General features: G+C 37.0%; 1 protein-coding gene across 1 annotated transcript in view; it reads right to left on the bottom strand.

Moving 5' to 3' along the window:
* LOC101848629 (doublecortin domain-containing protein 1) overlaps positions 1 to 19,443 on the bottom strand; it is a 46,239-nt gene that overhangs the window by 6,869 nt on the left and 19,927 nt on the right. The window contains exons 17-36 of the mRNA XM_005090323.3: positions 17,892 to 18,036; positions 16,932 to 17,015; positions 15,351 to 15,539; positions 14,660 to 14,811; positions 14,030 to 14,153; positions 13,732 to 13,816; positions 12,726 to 12,811; positions 12,332 to 12,481; positions 10,920 to 11,166; positions 9,691 to 9,880; positions 6,651 to 6,803; positions 5,798 to 5,989; positions 5,284 to 5,495; positions 4,369 to 4,439; positions 3,896 to 4,037; positions 3,005 to 3,264; positions 2,095 to 2,275; positions 1,194 to 1,433; positions 698 to 841; positions 34 to 272 (exon numbers count right to left, since the gene is read on the bottom strand). Of these exons, the coding sequence (XP_005090380.1) occupies positions 34 to 272; positions 698 to 841; positions 1,194 to 1,433; positions 2,095 to 2,275; positions 3,005 to 3,264; positions 3,896 to 4,037; positions 4,369 to 4,439; positions 5,284 to 5,495; positions 5,798 to 5,989; positions 6,651 to 6,803; positions 9,691 to 9,880; positions 10,920 to 11,166; positions 12,332 to 12,481; positions 12,726 to 12,811; positions 13,732 to 13,816; positions 14,030 to 14,153; positions 14,660 to 14,811; positions 15,351 to 15,539; positions 16,932 to 17,015; positions 17,892 to 18,036 (3,286 nt within the window). The remainder of the gene's footprint in view (positions 1 to 33; positions 273 to 697; positions 842 to 1,193; positions 1,434 to 2,094; positions 2,276 to 3,004; positions 3,265 to 3,895; positions 4,038 to 4,368; positions 4,440 to 5,283; positions 5,496 to 5,797; positions 5,990 to 6,650; positions 6,804 to 9,690; positions 9,881 to 10,919; positions 11,167 to 12,331; positions 12,482 to 12,725; positions 12,812 to 13,731; positions 13,817 to 14,029; positions 14,154 to 14,659; positions 14,812 to 15,350; positions 15,540 to 16,931; positions 17,016 to 17,891; positions 18,037 to 19,443) is intronic.

The following is a 19,443-nucleotide window of genomic DNA, read 5'->3' as shown; positions in this document are numbered from 1 at the left end:
GTACAAGCAATGAGTTTGACTCATCTTCCCCACCTGTAGTTTGTGCACAGAGTGGTGCTTGTCTTGCTCCTCCACCGATGGCTCCTGCCAGTGTTTCTCGATGACCACCGGCTGCTTGCAGCTCAGGGTCGACTTGTACACACCAGGCTCCATCTTCTCAAGACGACGACCCTTGATCTGCCTCAGTACATGCTTGTCCATGTCTAGAGCCAGGCACACTTGAGCTCTGAACTGTCTCTTCTTGCGTCGGTTTTCATCCTTGGACTCCACCACTGTAATTTTATGAAATGGGTATTATGTTGAGTGGAAAACAACGGACAAGAAATTGAACAGGGAAGGAGATGGAAAAGCAGACAGTGATAAAGGCAGTGGTAAATGAGAAAGTGAGAGAGGGAGTCAAAGTAAGAAGGACAGACTCTCAGATATGGTTTATCTTACCTTACCTTACTTTACCTTATCTTACCTTACCTTACCTTACTTTAACTTACCTTACCTTAACTTACCTTACCTTACCTCACTTTACCTTATCTTACCTTATCTTACCTTACCTTACCTTACCTCACTTTACCTTATTAAGAACCTTATCTTACCTTACCTTACCTTACCTTACCTTAACTTACCCTACCTTGTTTTATCTTATCTTATCTTATCTTATCTTATCTTATCTTATCTTATCTTAAATGAGAATGACATTCACCTTCAGGAGACACAAATGCTTTGTTGCTGGAGACCCAGACCTCAATCGGGGCGCGGAGGATCACGTCCAGGGGAGGAAGCTTGATGTTCTCCAGGAGCTGCTCTCTCTCCCTTTTGATTTTCTGAGCTTCTTCCACATCCAAATCTGGAAAAACATGATATATCAATATTACGCTTATGTCAATACATAATGTTGTATGGAAGGGAATTCTGCAAAACAACAATTTTGCTTTTCAGTTCCCATTCAGATGGTGCTGACTGGAATCTATGGTGCATGGGTCAGGCTCTCGCTTGCACAAACAGGACCAGTGTTTGATTCCCACTCGGGGAAAATAATTCATTGAGCACTTCCATCTTTCTGCTTTCCTGCTATTATGTATCTAACACAGCCCTGTTTGGCCAAAACAAGAAGAAGCCCTCCCTGATAATTATTGTCTACGGGGGCAGGAAAAAAAAAAAATCAACAACAGCTTAGCTCGAGAGTCAATCAAACTGACCTTTCTGTTCTGAGTCCTCCTCATGCTGCTCAGAATTGTCTTCTTCCTCTTCTTCTCCTTCCTCTCCTCCTCTGCCTCTATCTTGGCCTCTTCCTCTTCGGTTCTCTTCCCTGGGTTCAGCTCCAATGATAAGGTCCAGGGACCGCCTCATCTGATTGGTCACCTCCTCACTGGCTGCTTTCTGCAGTCGTTCGAGTCGTGCCATTTCGTCTTCCTCCTCCTCCAGTAAGGATTTGTTATCTACCAAAAGTGAATGTCTTATTAAAATCATAATATCATCCAGTGAAATAAAGCAAATGATTGAATATCTGTGGTGTAACTTAAGGCTGTTTGCTTTGTACATGGAGGTGGGGTGAGCAGCCTGCCTCCCAAATTAACAGTATGGGGTCGGCGGGGATATAAAAAGCATTGATAACAAATTGATACAATAAAAAAAAAGCAAAGAAAATGAAAGCAGACTGGCAAGAACAGCACAAAAATAGCAGTTCCCCTTCGGCTAATTCAAACTGGATGAGGCCTACGCCTAAAGCAGTAAAAACCTGGAAAGTTAGTTTTCATAATTATTCAATTATTACTTTATAGAGTCACTAGAAGGAAAAGAAAATCTTCACAATTAACCTATAAACAGGACAACATAAAAATGTCTGCACTGAATGACTTTAAAAGAAATTTGAAATTTAATTTTAAAAATCTATAAACATGACCCATTAGTCCTTATGACATCTGACATGCTGATATTTAAAGAATCCAATTCCTTTCATCACCAATCAACTTGGCATGTCAGAACAGTTTCATTAATTTGGCCCCCGTTTTTGTAGAGGCAGACATTCAATCAAAATTCCAACATTATAAATAGCCTATTGTGCTGTTAAACAAATAAAAATCTAAACAGTGTACTCACCAGCCTGTCCACCCTCTCTCTCTGCCTTGTCCAGTAGAACCATGTTGATCATCTCATTCTTGCAGTTGTCCACTGCATGTCTGACCAGGTCATCCACATCCAACACCATCTCTCCATCCTCTAGATACATCCTACGTGCTGCGTTACTCATGCCGAGGCGGTGAGTGCACTGGACCAGAATCTGACAGAGAAAAAAGGTTAGAAAAGGTGGTGGTAATTATTATGTAGTTACTCATCATTCTCAATTATATAAATTGTGCCAATGGGGCCATAAAAATAATCTATATAATCTTTAAAAGAGAAAAAAAAAATTAAATAGGCACCCAAAATAAGAAGCAAAGTCTCAATTGTTGGAGCATATTGCTTTTTAAGTTCTCCATTTTCTTTTTTGTCTAAAGGAAGGTATTTTACACCCCTATTGACACAATCAAGTTCTTTAAATAGAATAAAATCAATTACCAATTTTTGAAAAAGGCAGCTGGTGAGAAGACACTGCAACTGAGGTACATTCTTAAAGTGGAAATGGATCAAGAAGTAAATCTCTTTGTCTATCACAAAGAAGGCATGGATTTTTTTTTCCCTTGGGGATAACATTTCATTTAGTATTTCCTTTTGTCTGCTGGGTCGTACCCTATTCCCACACAGCCCAGGTGGGTTTGACAGGCAGTGTTGAAGCATCCCTCCTCCTAAATTGTGTTGAAAGGGGCATAAAAAATCAATATTATTAATTGCAATGATTTTCTAAATTGTCTAAATCTGATTTCAGGATTTCTTTTTCAGCTTACTGTTTCATAAAAGTCAGCAATTTGGTGAGCACAAAGTCAATTTCCCCAAATTATAAAAGTCAAACCTAGAAAGAAAAGAAGGATGCAATTTGGAAAAATAAGAGAAAGATAAGAAAACTGCATACTCCTTCAATACTGGAGCCACAGATAATCTCCCCTCGTCTCAGTCGACCTTCTCCGTTTTTGTACACCATGACCTTGACAGTGCGCACACTCTTCGCCGCATTAATCTCCTTGGCTATTGTTTGCACACTGGTCTGTTTCCTCAAATTGTCCAGGGTGTCTTGCCAGAACCTTAGAGTAATGTCTGCCTCAAATGTGGACAAATCGACCTTGTTGTTCAAAACCTTGAAACTTCCTGCTTCTTTAATCTTGAGTTTCTTCGCTGTAAGTAAAATGAGACAGCAAAGAGGCAAAAGTTATTAAAAATAAGGCTATTTAAAGACAACATATAAAAAGACCAATTGTGAGGCGTGCTGACAAAATGAGTTACTTCTCGCAATCCACAAATGGAGATATTGGCCAAAAATCGACATTAGGGTCAAACTTGTAGGTTTTCAATTGATGCCATGTTCTTTAACTATAACCTGACTTTTATTATTTCATACTTAAAAACTGTAAAAACTTCACCTATAAGCGTGATGTGTCTATTTCCTTGAGGCTTGAATCTGAGAAGTAACTCATTTTGTCAGCACACTTCACAATTCAAACATCAGATTAGAAAAGAAAGCAATTAAGCTACCATTAATAACTTGATCAACAGTTCCAGCAATTCAATACTTTTACTTTTATTATTTCCAAAAAATTTAGAAACGACATAATGTGTTGATTGCCACAGAATTCATTAATCATAAATTGTATGTCTCATGTGCTACAATACTGTAATCTACACGGGACAGAGAATGACCAGTCCACCAGAAGTGGAGAAGAATACAAGGCCTTTCATCTGAAAAGACAAAATATGGGAAAAAAACCTGTTACTTTGGCTGTTAATTTAAAAATCAGACAAGACTCACCCTCTCCCATTGCGCAGTGGAAGTTGATGCTGTTCGGCAGCTTCTGCACCTTAAACCGACCTCTCATTGCCCGGGCACAAGATATACACACTTTGTGCTCAGTGGTGCCATGCTGGGCACTGGGTATTTCAACAATGTAACCCTGGGGAAACATTCGTAAAAACAACACATGAGTTTCATGTTTTTAACAGGTGGGCACGTTGTTGTTTTTTAACTTTCAGAAAGGAACCTTTACACCTAAAAACAAAGTTTCCATAAGAAAAAAATTGCCAGAGCTGTTGATTGACAAAGTGTGTGTTGTTCTTTTACAATGGACAGGCTTTTGTTAAGTGTCAACTTGTTGCATGTACGTGACTGTCAGGTTGTGACAGTTGAAGTTGCTAAAAAGTTTTAAAAGAAAAAATAAACATATTATAGCTTCAGGAAAGTAACCATATATTAATGTGCCTTGAAAAGAAACATTATCAGCTTACCGGTTGATCAATATCCACTTTCTGAGCAATGGAGTATGTGCATACATCTGCCTTGTTGGCGGCAGTAATTTCTGAAATGTGAACAGAACAAGGAGAAATATTGAACCATTTTGAATAAGATAAGATAACATTTTATTGACCTCCTCCACAAAGAGAGAAATTTGATGTGGTATTGTAATGCGTACATGCACGTATACAAGTCAACACACATTCATATACAAGTCAACACACACTCACACACACAAGAAGCAATCAAAAATATTTCATATATTTTTTTTTTTCAATTTGACACAAAGATGATATCAGTGGAAAACATGATATAGAGCAATAAGCTAAAGTAACTCCAAACAAAGTTATTTCAGCAACCCTCATATGAGGAGACGTCCCAGTCTAACATGTAAGGTGATGGACTCTAAGTTCAATTCTTGGCTCTTTAGTTTTAGTTTTTAATAAGCGTTTTATGGCACTTGCAACACAATAAGGTCATATAAGTGACGAAGAGTAGAGGTGTTACAAGAGAGTAACAAACACAAAAAAGAAGAAGGGGAGATAAAGACGATAGACGTTTGGTAGGAAAGAAGAAGCAAACCATACCAAAGCACCCGCACACCACCCACATTCTTGGCTCGGTTGGATAAGGCGTTGTATTATTAGGAAGGTTACCGCATCTTATTTTCTTCAGTATGTCCAGTTGCAAATGGTTACTAGGAACTGACTTTGTGTTGCAAACAAAGACACATGTTTAATTCCCATACAGGGACAATATGCAAATGCGATTCTCAGTCTTATGGAAGAAACACATCTCATACAGCCTGGGTTGGCCCTGACAAACACGAAAACAGCAGCCCACAAAATCAAGGACTAATTCTTGTAGATGCAAGCGCAAAATATTTACATTAAAAAATGCGGCCTTACCTTTGTCAGGCAACTCAGCATAGAAGGCTTGGAGTAGACCTGTCTCAGCATCGTATCTCCACCTCTGGTGTGCTTTCCCAAACTGGTTGGTGCGGCGGGTCTGGAGGTTCACCGGACATCGGTCAAAAGACAGCGGTGTTGGATAATCAGAAGCAGTCGCTGGCATGGACACTGTGAGCACCAGATGCTGATTCACCCGTGACCTAATTTCTCTGTGATATTTAAAAAATAGAAACCAAATAAGAAGGGCAGCACAACCTACACCACTGTGAGTTAACATCAATGAAACATTTATATGTTTTTTAAGAAGGGGGGGTTGGTAATTTTTTGCAAACTATAGGCACACACCAATGGAATTAATGACCGACTGGACATTTGGGGGTTTTTTTGACAGGTAAATGCCTGATTTCATACTGAGGGGATAGATGAAAAGTGATAAAACTTTGTAATAAAAAGTTATAGAGATTCAAAAAAGATGTTCAATGATTTTTTTGAAGGTGACAATATATATTACCCAGTCTCAGTAATAAACCATCTTTGGTAGATGCAGTCAGGCTTGCGTTTGGTCAGTATCACATCTGATGTGTGTCCTTCAGCGTCTGTGGCAGCGACAACAAATGTCCGGTTAGACTGGACAGAGATGAAGCCGTCTTCAAACACAAACCTTTGCAATGTGTCACGGGACACTCGAGGAGAAGCCTGAGGCCTGGGAAGTAGAAGTTCCAAGAACAGACAGGACATTAGTACAAAAAGAACACTGTCTAGGACAGCTCGCAACAACAATAACAACAGCAACAATAAATAAATACATTATCATATAGAGTATACACGGAGCCATCAACAACAAAAACATTACAACAATGACAAAACCAAAACCAAAAATAACAACAACAAAAGCAGCAACAGTGACAACAACAGCAATAACAACAGCAGATGATAAATTAGGAGGAGCAGGAGGAGGAGGAGGAGGAGGAGGAGGAGCAGGAGGAGCAGGAGGAGGAGGAGGAGCAGGAGGAGGAGGAGGAGGAGGAGGAGGAGGAGGAGAGGAGGAGGAGAAGAAGAAGAAGAAGAAGAAAGAGAAGAAGAAGAAGAAGAAGAAGAAGAAGAAGAAGAAGAAGAAGATTTCTATAGTGTCCATTCTTCAATTAAGTTCTAGGGCTTTATGTCATCTGATCTCATCTCAAGAGGTCTGCTGGGGTAATAATATACACTGTAAAGGGCATAGAGCTTGCTGTTGTGCAGGAATTTACACTGAACAAATGCCATTAATTATTATTATTATTATTATTATTATTATTATTATTATTATTATCATTATTATTATTATATTGTCTCATCTCATCTCATCCCATCTCAACTCATCTTACTTGAACTTCTCATAGAGGTCTCTGTCTGTGTACTTGTTGGCCTCCGGGTCCTCATTGTCCATGCTGTTGTTCACGTTCACCAATCGTTCCCATGGCCACTTGAGTGTATTCATACGCTCCTCAGACCTCAGATGAGACTTTTCATGAGCTGACCTGGTGAAAACACACACATACAGACATTCGTTTTCAAATGAGTATGAGTTCAGTGCCCTGTCAGACTTAAGCATTTCAATTTGAAGACAAGCCTCATCTTGTGGGGGTTTGTTTTTTATTTAGTATTATGGGACTTGCAACTCAATTAGTTCGTAAAAGTGCCATAGATTACAGGTGTCACAAGAGAGTAACAAACACAAAAAAGGAGAAGAGATAAGGACAATTGGTCAACAGACTGGCATTAAAAAGAGCTGGAAGAAGACAATCTAAGTACAGAGCAAAGTTACTACCCCAACACTAGGGAAGGGCAGCGTACATCCTAACACTAACAGAGAGAAACTTTCATTCCATGTTGTTGGGACAGTAAGTTATGAATATGAGCCTTTGCCAATAGGTGGGGATTTCTTCATCTATCTAACAAAATCCTTTCCTATTCCAATAAAAAGGGTGCTACAGCTTGGAAAATGTTGTAAAACGTCTCGTCCTTCTACAAATTTACTACAACAGAAGTAGATTATTTTGGTGCTATATCAGGAATAATTATATCCGTAGCTGTTTTTCTCTGTGAGCCCTTTTCATTTTCAAGCGTAACTTGTGTAATTTCGCAAAGCAACTTCGATTCCCCGTGACTTTGTTTCTATCGCCATTTTGGGGCCCTGGAACAAGCATAATATCGTTCAATGTTTACTCTCTGCCCTGGCTAATTTCGAGGCTGTGACCGTGCGTAATTTTGCAGTAAATAAAAATCCTGCAACGCCTCATGCTCTGTCATTATTTGTTATGCTCGAAAGAACAAATCAGAAAACGAGAAATAATAGGGGTGGACGAACATGCATTGTTCCTGTCGATCCATTCAAAGTGTATTGTTGTGCGATGCAAGACAGCGAGAAGAATCACGATGGATCAGATGAATTGAATTAAGTTTTCTTGGGTCATCATCAAATTTTAACATGTTATGTAAAAAAAAAGCTGTTGTGTCCGAAAAATGTTTCCCCCCATTTAAATAAATTTAAACCAAGTAATATTTAACATCGCAATGCGTTCTAATGATCAAGTAGTGGTAGATTTAGATGCAACCACGTGTGCTTGGCATTTGATGTAAATTGATGATGTGTTCCAAAATGAAGACGAACATTTATCCATTATGTGTCATCGTAGTTATGTTTGAAAGATATTGGGTATTTTGCATAGAGTCATAGTAAAATGCGAATTAAGTGGCATTTTTTCACCATTAGCATGCATTATGAGTCAAACTGAATCTCTAGAATCTTTATTTGCCAAAATTTTCAAAAACTGAAATAAAATATGAAAATGGAAAGTTTTTCATTTCTTTCGGACATAGCTATGATGACACAAATGTGAACACAAAGACATTCAGAATTTCTTTTTTCTGTGATTTTATATTCTCTTCATGTTTATGTTTGAATTAAAGCAACGAGAAAGCTATTAAAATAATTTTATGTTCCATAAATTACTTTTCAAGGTTAATTTTCATTTTATGTCATCATGGTTACGTTCGAAAGATATTTGATATTTTCCAAAGATTCAAAGTAAAATCTGAACAAAGTGGCATTTTTTCATCATTAACATGCATTGTGAGTCAAATTTAATCTTCTGAATCGTTTCTACAGATATTAACATATGAAAATGGAAAGTTTTACATTTCTTTCAAACATAACTTTGATGACACAAATGCAAACACAATGCATTCAGAATCTTTTTTTTTTCTGTGATTCTCCCCATTTTATATGCTCTTCATGCTTATGTTTGAAAATTAAAGCTATAGGAAAACTATTAAAATAATTTTGTATGTTCAAATTCTACAAAATGTGTCATCATAGTTATGTCAGACAGAATTTGACTTGATGTTAAGTAACGCCAGTTACACAGCTTAGCATGCCGTCTGAGGGTCTGTAAATACATGTTTTTGAGGGAGGAGATATACATCAATAGAAAAATTCAAGTATAAACAAAATATTAAAAACTTAATCATCAACCCTCTGTGCTACATTTTAGTTACCCACCTATTGGCAAAAGCTCATATATCCTTCAGCCAGATCAGGCTTGTGAGTATTACATTTTGTCAATCTTAACATAAGGATATAAAGGTACAAACGACAAGCAGTCGTACTTATCTGTTTATCGATCTCTTTTCTCATCATTCCTCATTTCATTTAATCTTCTTGTCTATCTTACAAGACTTTTTATTATTTCATCTTCATACCTAATTTGTCAGTCTTGTTCTGTCATAATCTACTTGTCATATTCTATTATTCAATCTCATTATATCTATTGTCTAATCATATCCTGTATTCTTGACTAAAATTATAATCTGCTCACATCTTTTTATCTCATTTTATCTTTTTATCATATCTTAGTGTACTATACCTCATGTTCTTATCTGATCTCAGTTCATTTTTTCAAAATTCTATTTATCTTGTCCAGTCTTCTATTATCTATTTGTGGTGGCCGAATTTTGCTATTCAAAAGGCTTTTTAATGGCTGCATCGATCGACATGCGGTTTTCGCCAAAAGATTCTTTAAAATATTCTCCAGAGCATAACGCCCTTGGTTTTTTCAGTTTTGAGACAGTTTTGCTGCAAAAACCTAAATTTGTTTATTTTGCCGATCGCTTTTGTAGGCCGACGCTTCTGTCTCTGTAATTTTAGAATATAGAAGAGATATTCCGCGAGGCACATTTTGTTTTGGGGGTATAGATCTAGACCTTATAATTTTTGGCATCTCTCAAGATTTATTGCCCCATTCCAGTAGAGTGTAAATATATTAGGCCAATGACTTTTAGTTGATATTAAAGCACCAATCATTCCTTTCATCGAAAGGGGGCCCAAGTAGTTTTATCTAATCTCATCAGTCTAGATTTACGTACAGGTCCCTGGAGTCCTGCTCTGTCTGTTCCTCCTGATCATCCACATCGTAGTTCATCATCTGTGAGTTGCTGCGCTTTGTGCTTGCCACGTCACCTCTGTCCTGGCGATCCTCATCTCCGAGACTCCACTGTTTGTTCACCACCAGACCACAGCCCAAAGCCAGAGGTCCTTCCATCTCCAGCACATAGTCTGAAAGGAACAGCAATCAGTCATGTTAATAGTTGCATTGATTTCTTTGTATGGTCTTCTACGATGTGGTGCAGTGTGGTACAAAGCAGTGTGGTGCAGTGTGGTTTGGCGTGGTATGTGTTGGATGCACCTTTTAAAATAACTTAAGAGGAGTGATCTCTAAATCAAACATGGATCTCTAACAGGACCAAGTCAAGAGCATAATGTGCCATGACAACTTTTCTAACAACCAATAAAAATTCAAGAATGCCCTATTACACATCTGAATCAGGATCATTCTCATCGTAGTCTAATATGGTACCAACTGGGCAGATGGTGAACCCCTTAGCTTATAGGTTAATGTCAAAATACACTTCAGAAAGAGCAATATTGACACAATTATGGTACAGCTATCAGTCTATCCATCTGTCTGTCTCTTTTTTCAGAACCGTATTTATTTTGGCTGCTCAGTATTCAGCTTGTTTGTCTGACTATTCTCACAAACACACACTGCCTAGTTCTACGCTTTTCTCATAATTTGCTTTCATATTGTTTATGAACATGCAAAAAGTCATTGCGAGTTAGCAGTGATTTCTAGTTATTCGCCATGATAGTGGCCAATTTTCTCCGATTGTAGATTTTGACAATGGCAACTGCAAACAGAAGTACTTGTAGCAGATAAGAAAAAGACCATTATCTTTTAGATTCCCTCCACTAAAAGTCCTCCTTTATGGGAAATACTATATATCAAAGATTGTTAACAAGATATGTCATTTTATAAGAAAAGTGCCCTCTGTATTATAAGTGCAATTAAATATATGGATGTCGCCCCCTGGCACTGATGAAGATATTAACCTTCATTTCTCAAAAAGAAGTCATATAAAGAACAGCCCCTGCTCCTACTTTTTGTATGTTAGAGACTTCCAATGCACTTTTACAAATAACTTTGACGATCAGAGCTTTTGAGAACCTTTTGATTAATAATACATAGGGCCTACAGAGGAGTGACCATCTTAGTAAAAAATCTCGGAAACCATTCAGGTCTGTGCATAAAACATACTCTCTGGATTTCTCAGTGAACAATAGTGCTGAATCTTGGCGACATCGGTTGCCAGCTGAGAGAGAAGAAATCGCCTCTTCTGTTCCACTTTCGAGAGCTTCGGGTCGGACCATGCCTCTCCGCAGGACACGTAGATTAGCTGATCCCGCTCCAGGGACTGGAGGGTGAAAATTTCAGTGCCCTTGGCATCAAACAGTCTCCTCGCAGCAAACGGCAGGTTCAGAAGACAAGTGCAATGATCCAGGAACTGAGAGAAATTAAAACTTAAACATTTCATTTATACTTAACGTTTCATTATTTAGTGAGATAAAAGGGTACAAGCCTTTTAATAAGTTAGTAAAACTTAAACACGCAAGTTCTTATGTTCTAACAATGAATTTAGCATTCCTTTTCCAACAGTCAGGTTAATAGAGAGGTGTGACATTTTCATTCTGTGTTCTTCCTCGATAAGGCTCAATCAAAGCACATTGTTACTTTCTTCCAAGCAGAGAATCAGTAAAGCATTTCTTGACTTATCTCAGATGGAGATAAGAGTCTTGACAACTTCTCGAATAATCTTAGATGAAAGATACCGTTCTGAGGAAATGTTGTCTTTTTCTGTATTAACCAAATTACGAAAAGCTTGTTTATAATTTCAAAGATAATGATAAGTTCCCTCTTTTGGCATCTACCATCTAACAGCAACAGCACATCAAATGCCACAAAATGCTAATATCTTATTTTTGTCCTGTATACTAATTTTGATATCCCCGGTCAGCATTTCTAGTCAAAGATATCTATTTTACCGCAAAGAAATTTACCTATAAGCATCTGTGTTTTGTTTTTCTATTTTGTGCAAGTGTGGATATTCTCATTGTCAGCACAACAGCTTAACTGAAATCAAATTCTAAAAGTCACTGATCATGAAAACAAAAATATAATCTTGCAACAATTCTTACTGATTACATTCTCCTCATAGAATTCCGTACTATGTATGCGGTTCTATTTTTAAAAAAATAAAATATGTTACATTTAGTATAATATACTGCAATCAGTTTTGCTTTGACGGTGAACAATGTGCAGCACCTAGAGTCATTACAGCGTTGTTGCTACATATATGAACATATCAATAGCTCAGTGTAAAACTCTTTTCAGAATGGCATATAGCGGAGTTTTACACTTAGCAATCAATATGCAGCTGAAGCATAACAGAGCATTCAAAAGTAATTTTTCATCAAATAATCATAGATGGCATTTGTATAGCACAAATTTCTGCCCAACAGTAAGCTCTAGGTGCTTTACAATCTATATTATTAGGCTACCACAGCAGACCTGATAGCATTCCTAAACTATCTCGACTTCCTGGGAAGCATACAGTGCAAGCAGCCATTTTCTAAGCACTAAAGCACTGATATATATACAGGAATACTCACCATCAACACCTCCAGCTGTGTGAGAGTCAGGTCCATGCAGTGAAGATAAAAGTCCACGTACTCTTCCACAGTCTCCTGGGTTGTCATGGACCTATTTTTATTTTTCTTGTTCTTTGCTGCTTGCTCTTTCTTTGCATTATCCTTCAGCATCTGTCAAAGTTATCACACATAGTAAAAATATGATAGCCAATGTTGATCACAAACAACTGTGCATACAAATTTAGCTGTTACTGTTTTTCTTGTTTTTGGCACTGTTGCTATTGTCACTGCTGTTGTTGTTGTTGTTGTTGTTGTTGTTGTTGTTGCTGTTGTTGTTGTTGTTGTTGGATAACAAATTCTCACACACACACCAAAAAAAAATACCCCCAAATTTCCAAACAGAAAACCCACTCACTTTGGTCAAGTTGGGGCCAACAACACTAATGGCATCCTCTGGACTTCTTTCTCCATTTTTAAGGACTCTTAGTCTCACTGGGGTCACTGAAAACAATAAAATTTGGCATTTAGATTTCGCTAAAACATAATACATAAGTCATCGTCTACTTTGGTATTACAGGTTTATATATTGGTTTAGTTATGGTACATCTCATGCCACAGAATTTTTCAAAAGCTGTCCTTTTTCTCATAAAAGATTATGGACATGACATGCACTATGGAAGTTTGAGTTCCAAATTTGAGGGGAATTTCAATTATTTTTCTCATCCTTTCTGACAAATTTCATTTTAACACAGAGCGCTAACTATGGGACCTTCAAAATGACCCACATTGTGTCTAAATGGGAGTAAAACTCAATTAAAGAACAAAGCAAAAAAAAAAATGCCTGGGACAATAGTGACATTGACTAAAAAGTCTGAGAAGAAAGAGGAAAATATACTTAGATTGTCTGTAAGCCTATTAGTGAAAAACATTAAAAACACACAAATGTGTGAAGAAACTTTAAAAAATCAGTGCTCTGAAAGATCATGTAAACAAACATATATAACAAGCAAATGAATTTTGTAACATTTTCTCAGTATACTGAAGAATAATCCAAAGAAAGCTGAGAAATTAGCTGCACCGAAAAGAAAAAAATTGCTTCGACAGCATTTAATTAAAAACAGGACGGCGAAAAGTTTTTGTTGTTGCTAATTCTATTGCTATTGTAGCAGTCACTGCTGTTGTACTTATTAATGTTGCAGTGTTTGATGTTATTTTTGAGAATTGTAGTGCATGGCAAGTCAGCATGCTAATGGATGTCTATCCCCAGGATTAACTAGGATAAATTTGATACGGAAAATAAGAAGACGGATATACCAAAGTGCCCACCAAAACAGCAATTTTTTATCACACAGCTGTAAATACACAACAAATGTTGTGAACTTGTTAACGTTACAACAAGCTACGGACAATATAAGACTTACTTCCTGACATGCTCATTCTTTTCCCTGCCTTGTGTAGTGGGGGTGCATTAGGTATCAGGTAACCCTCCATCGGCCAGTCATACTCCTAATCAGGGCATAGAATTTCAAAAAGGGTTAATTAACAAAATTTGAAAAGCAAGAGTTACAATCTTAAATTTTCAAACGATTCACTTCTCTCTTCACAGTAAAGGAAACAAAATAATTTACTGTTTTTTGAGGAGCCAATACAAAACAGGATGAACCATGACATTAGCTTCTTTTAGATTATTCAGTTTTCAAGTTTAACAGATTTGTTCACCTCATTCAACTGTCCATCTGTTGTAACTGGCCAAGAGTATGCCTGCTTGTTCCACTCAGGGTTGGAGGAGTGAGTGAATTTCCACTGCCCCAAATTTTCAAATTTCTCTTGCTTGAAGGCGAACCTACAAAAATGGTTATTTTTAAAAAATATTAAAGGCACAGCTTATGAAAAGAAATTAATATAAAACAAATAGCATGCAGAAACACAAATAACAAGGAATTTAATTTTCAGATGCATTAGATAAAAATGTAATTTAAGCGAGACCCAACAATTCCAGACCCATTCCATCTTCCAAACTCCAACCGACCCTATTTCACTCTTATTATTTTAACATAAAATGTAGACTTTTCCCACTGAAGTTCAGACTATCAAAGGTGCAAAATCATACCATAACATTTGTTTCTATTTTTTCAACCACCTTTGTCTGAGCTTCACGCATTACACTTCATTCAGAAAATATACTAAAAGAAAGCATCTTCTGAAATCTATGCAAAAAAATGTTGCTGTTGCGACCATGGCTGATTTATTTAAACATATTTAGTTTCCTTTCTCAAATAGAAGTTTCTTTCAGAAAAATATTTGCTCTAATGCTTTGTATAAACAGTGTGTATGTCCGACAATCCTTACCTTTGAGCGGATAAATCCTTTCTGGGCAGGGGCTCAGTGACCAACAGGCAGACTCTCTCACCGTTTTTGCAACCGACAGGGGTATTGTTCAGGTAACCTTCTTCGTCTCTGGCTTTGTTTCCAAGGAAAGTCAACAGGAGGCTTGGCTGAGCCTGAAAAAGTTTGATATTTTCAGTATTTTTTGGCCAGTTCCAGTATTTATTTTTTTTCAATAGAAATATAACTAAATTAGATTAAACAAAAAGAAAAAGTCCCATATGGTGAAGTGACACAAAAGAAAGTAAATCTGTTAGAGTTTAAGGATTTCATTATTATTCCAACCTTTTTCAGTTTGTTCGAAATATCAATTTTTCAGCAACACATACAGCAAAATGCAATGAGTAACAGAACGGCTAAACAATAACATGTCATTGTCATGTTGTCGTAGCAGCATTAGTAGTGGAAGACACTGTGCCATTACAACAGACAGAAGTGTTTGTTCTGTATTGTGGGACCCTCTGAATGCCCTGTGATGACAATGTTCATGGCTAATTAGCTGAAAATGCCAGTTGCAGTAATGAAGAGCATTGACAGCTGAATGTTGTATTGCGTATTGTCATCAGACACCTCAAGTATCTTAAGCTACTCAGACCTAACACCTACAAAAATTAATACGGAGACAAGATAATATTGACAATGGTGTCCAACTTACATCGCAAGAGATGACCGCTTCAGTCTCAGAAAACCTCCAGATCTGACTCGGGTTCCCCACCATCTTCTTCTGGAGGGTAACAGCATAGCCTGTGACACTGACATCCCTGGTGAAGAGTCGAGCCTCCACGCGTGTGTCTGACACAGCCAGACACAGTTGTGGGTACGCCTTGCAGTAGATTTGGCCAGACTGGGGGAAGAAAATTAAGCCAATATGTAATTAGTTCCCACAGATAAACTTCAGTTCCCCAAGCCTACCATAATTTTTTTTAAATATTCAATATGAAGTTTAAACAATTTCCGTATTCAATTGTACTGAATGAAGTGTGGAAATAGATTTTACTTTATTATGCTTTCACATTTTTGTTGTTGACTACGTTCATCTTAACTCTTTTTATCCTAGCTGTACCCCCACGGACTCTGTACCAGTCCTGGGGCCGCCGCGCCGTATGAGTCAGAAGTCAGTGCATATCGTTCAAAGTGCTACATTTCTTACATTTACTCTAAGATTTTAAGGAAATTTGGCAATTATGTTAGAAATTGAATGTAGTTTTTAATTATGAAGGTGGTTAGGAAACACACCAATAGCACAATGTAGATTTTGAGGTGTATTCCACCCTCGAACTTGACCCTGATTGTCGCGCCCACGACGTCCCCCAGCGCCACTTCAAAAAGTACTTCATCGGTCGTGAATGTGTGTTTTCGAGACATCTTTCAAGCTTCTACACCCATCAAAAACAAAGAAACCACTGTTCATAGGAAAATTAAAATATTCAGACAGAGCTAGCATTGCGTATTTTGGTATTACAAGCAGAACTAGCTTCCTTGACGTGACCGTATCGCTGTTCCTAGTATACTCGTAGCCCACATAAAAAGAGTTAAAAAGCTCATCTTAGCAACTAAAAGACATAAAAGATACAAGCAGAAAAAAGTCGTAAATAAATATCTCTACCCTGCAAACATTCACGACCAATTAAATCAGTCATAAATTTTCTTAAATTAAGTAGGCTTATGGCCTTTACTTGCCTGTTTTTTTTCCTACACTCAACCAATTTTCAGTGTAATAAAATGCAATCATATAATTTCTCTCGACACAACTGGCTATTTGTTACCAACACCAAGCAGGTTAACAAGCAGAATGCCTACAGTCAAAGTTGATATCATAAATGTCATCTGTTTTCCAAATGTGAGGCGTGCTGACAAAATGAGTTACTTCTCGCAATCCACAAATGGAGATATTGGCCAAAAATCGACATTAGGGTCAAACTTGTAGGTTTTCAATTGATGCCATGTTCTTTAACTATAACCTGACTTTTATTATTTCATACTTAAAAACTGTAAAAACTTCACCTATAAGCGTGATGTGTCTATTTCCTTGAGGCTTGAATCTGAGAAGTAACTCATTTTGTCAGCACACTTCACAAATGATCTTTATTTGTATTCAGTAGGTGTAACAATTCACTAAATTTAAAACAAAGAACTCTGTTGACAAAACAAGAATGAACTAAAGAGTAAAAGACAAATGAAAGCTACAAAATGATCTATCTAAACAACATGCAACAAACCTTATTGTTCTGATTACCTTTGAAATGACAAACACTTGTTTCCTCCCCTGAGTTTTCTCTTCAAAGCCAAGTTCAGGGTACAATGCAAAGTCATGAAGATCCTGAAAAAGAAAAAAAAAATCAAACACTTTACTTTGGGCTATTTTCATACCTTTCAAAGTTTCACAACATCGTTCATGCTAGAAAACTGCAATTTCCCCAGCCATTTGAGCAATATCACAAAACTGTGACGGTCATAATATAACTAAACAAACAATTAATGCTGTCGCTGAGGTACTTAGAAACAATAGAGATCAGGACTGAAGGGTATGAGCCAAATTGTTCCAGGGTTTTGGTTTTAGTAACAGTTTTACAGCACTTATAATATATATATATATATATATGCCAAAGATTAGCGATGTCAATTGAAAGTAACAAACAAAAAAAAGAGGGAGAAGAGATATCGATGATAGATGTTTGACAGGAAAGGAGGAGCAAACCACACCAAAGCACCCATACCAGCCATCCATGACATTACAACAAATACATAAATAACAACAACAATAACAAATATATGAGGCATTGAGGTGAAATCAGGCACTCGTCAGAATAATGAAATCAAAGAAATCGTCTTTTTTTTGGCTGATAAGCAATTTTTTTCTAATTTATGGCCATTTAAAAACACATTTTCATCTGGATTTTACTGAAAAACATTAAAGGCACAACAAATTTTAATTTTCTATTTCCAAGGACTCCCAGGCTATGGAAGTTACCAAACTTTGGCGGTCATTTTCTCACTAATTTTACCTCTGAAACCAGGCGGCCTGACCTTCAATTGCAAATATTTCGATTTCTATTCGAGATAGGTTGATATTTTTTTCACCAAAAGGAAGACAAATGAACATGAGGCTTTAAAATGATACCAATAACTCCACATACCCAAAAATTGACCAGCGCCCGATTCCACCACACCGTGACATATACAAAACTCAAAATACCTTTAACAACAGATAGTGACTCCGGCTGTCCACTTCAGAGTGATCCAAAAGGTATTGGATCTTTTCCTCATCATACTCCAACATCTTCATCTCGTCCATCTCAAACAAAGCAGGGAATCCTATGGTTGCTTCCCAATGGCTGGCACTGTGGAGACAGTAGCAATACCTCTGACATTTTGTCAAGAAAGGGTTTGAAACTTTTAAACTCTTAACAGTTCTTTCCTTTAAAAATTGAACAAAAATGTTTGATGGTTTTGGAAGGCTATAAATCTCATATTTTTGTCTAATTTATTCATTTTGGTGCTTGTACATAGAGTGTAGATTTGACTGTGGTGAATTACCCCCCAAAAAATTGAAATTTTTTTTTGCATTTTACCTAAATCCTTCTCATCTGTCCGCCATCTTGAATGACCTTCTTTTATATGAAAAACAAAGCAAGAACAAAAATATTTATGGACCCAGGGGACAGATAAATCTATGAAGCTAGAATTGCAATGTCTGAGATCCAAAAAAGGGAGGCTCCTCTAGCAATATTAGTGAAATACTCTATATTTCTATTTATAGAAATCTCAAAAGTAGGTCAAATATGCAAATGAGTTAAATGTAATCTGTGATCTGTGTCTAAAATCAATACCTACCCAATACGCATTACTTTTAGGTAAAGTACCACAGTCATTATGAGTCTTCACAAATATGTAATACTATTTATGCAATCGGACTATTCATTTTCATTTCAAATTTGAACAAGTAGGTCAAGTCAGGGTACTCAAATGGCTGTCATCTCGACTAATTGGCCTGAAATTACTTAAATTTTTGGTATATTTTGTAAAATCGAATGTTCCTTGATATAAACTAGAAATTGAATCAGTTTCTTTGAAAACAATTTTTTTTTCTCTCTTTGCCAACGTAAAGATGAGAAAAAAAAGTCATTTTTTCTATTTTTGGATACCAAATAAGTAGGTCACACATGCAAATGAAACTTCATACACACATAATTATCATTTCAAACCAAAGTCCACTCAATAACCTTTCCATTGATATACAACACTTATTGTGTTGACCATCACAAGAATTTATAGCATTTTTAAATCTACGTCCACCCTCTTTACCAAAACTGCCCCAAACCCAAGAACTGTTGAGAGTTAAAGTTTGAGACTAATAATAAAATAGTTCATCTGTCAATGTCAGACGATGAACAATGCATCTACAGAGGAGAATCTTTCTTAAAGAAAAACAAAGTTTTCTGCTATGACCAATGAGACCACTGGCAGAGAAGAGTTTGCTACATTTTCAACATTTGAACGCTTCTCTTTTGGCTTCAGTATTTTTGTTATATTTGAGACTATCATTAACTCTTTATTTCTGGAAAGCCACTCCCAGCAGCTCGAGGTCCGAACTGCTGTGTCGGTGAGCCGTTGGCAGTGGCTCATCCACATTCCTTTACAACGATTTCGACATCAAATTACTTTTCAGCAATTCCGAAAAGCAGGTCTCTTTTATTAGGATTTCATTAATTAGATGAAGAACTATCAAAATAGGTTGACTTGTTTTG

This window comes from Aplysia californica, unplaced genomic scaffold, assembly GCF_000002075.1.
Source record: "Aplysia californica isolate F4 #8 unplaced genomic scaffold, AplCal3.0 scaffold00015, whole genome shotgun sequence".
Taxonomy (NCBI): Eukaryota; Metazoa; Mollusca; class Gastropoda; order Aplysiida; family Aplysiidae; genus Aplysia; species Aplysia californica.
Note: the sequence above shows the minus strand (reverse complement) of the source record. Positions and strands in the feature narration are given on the sequence as shown.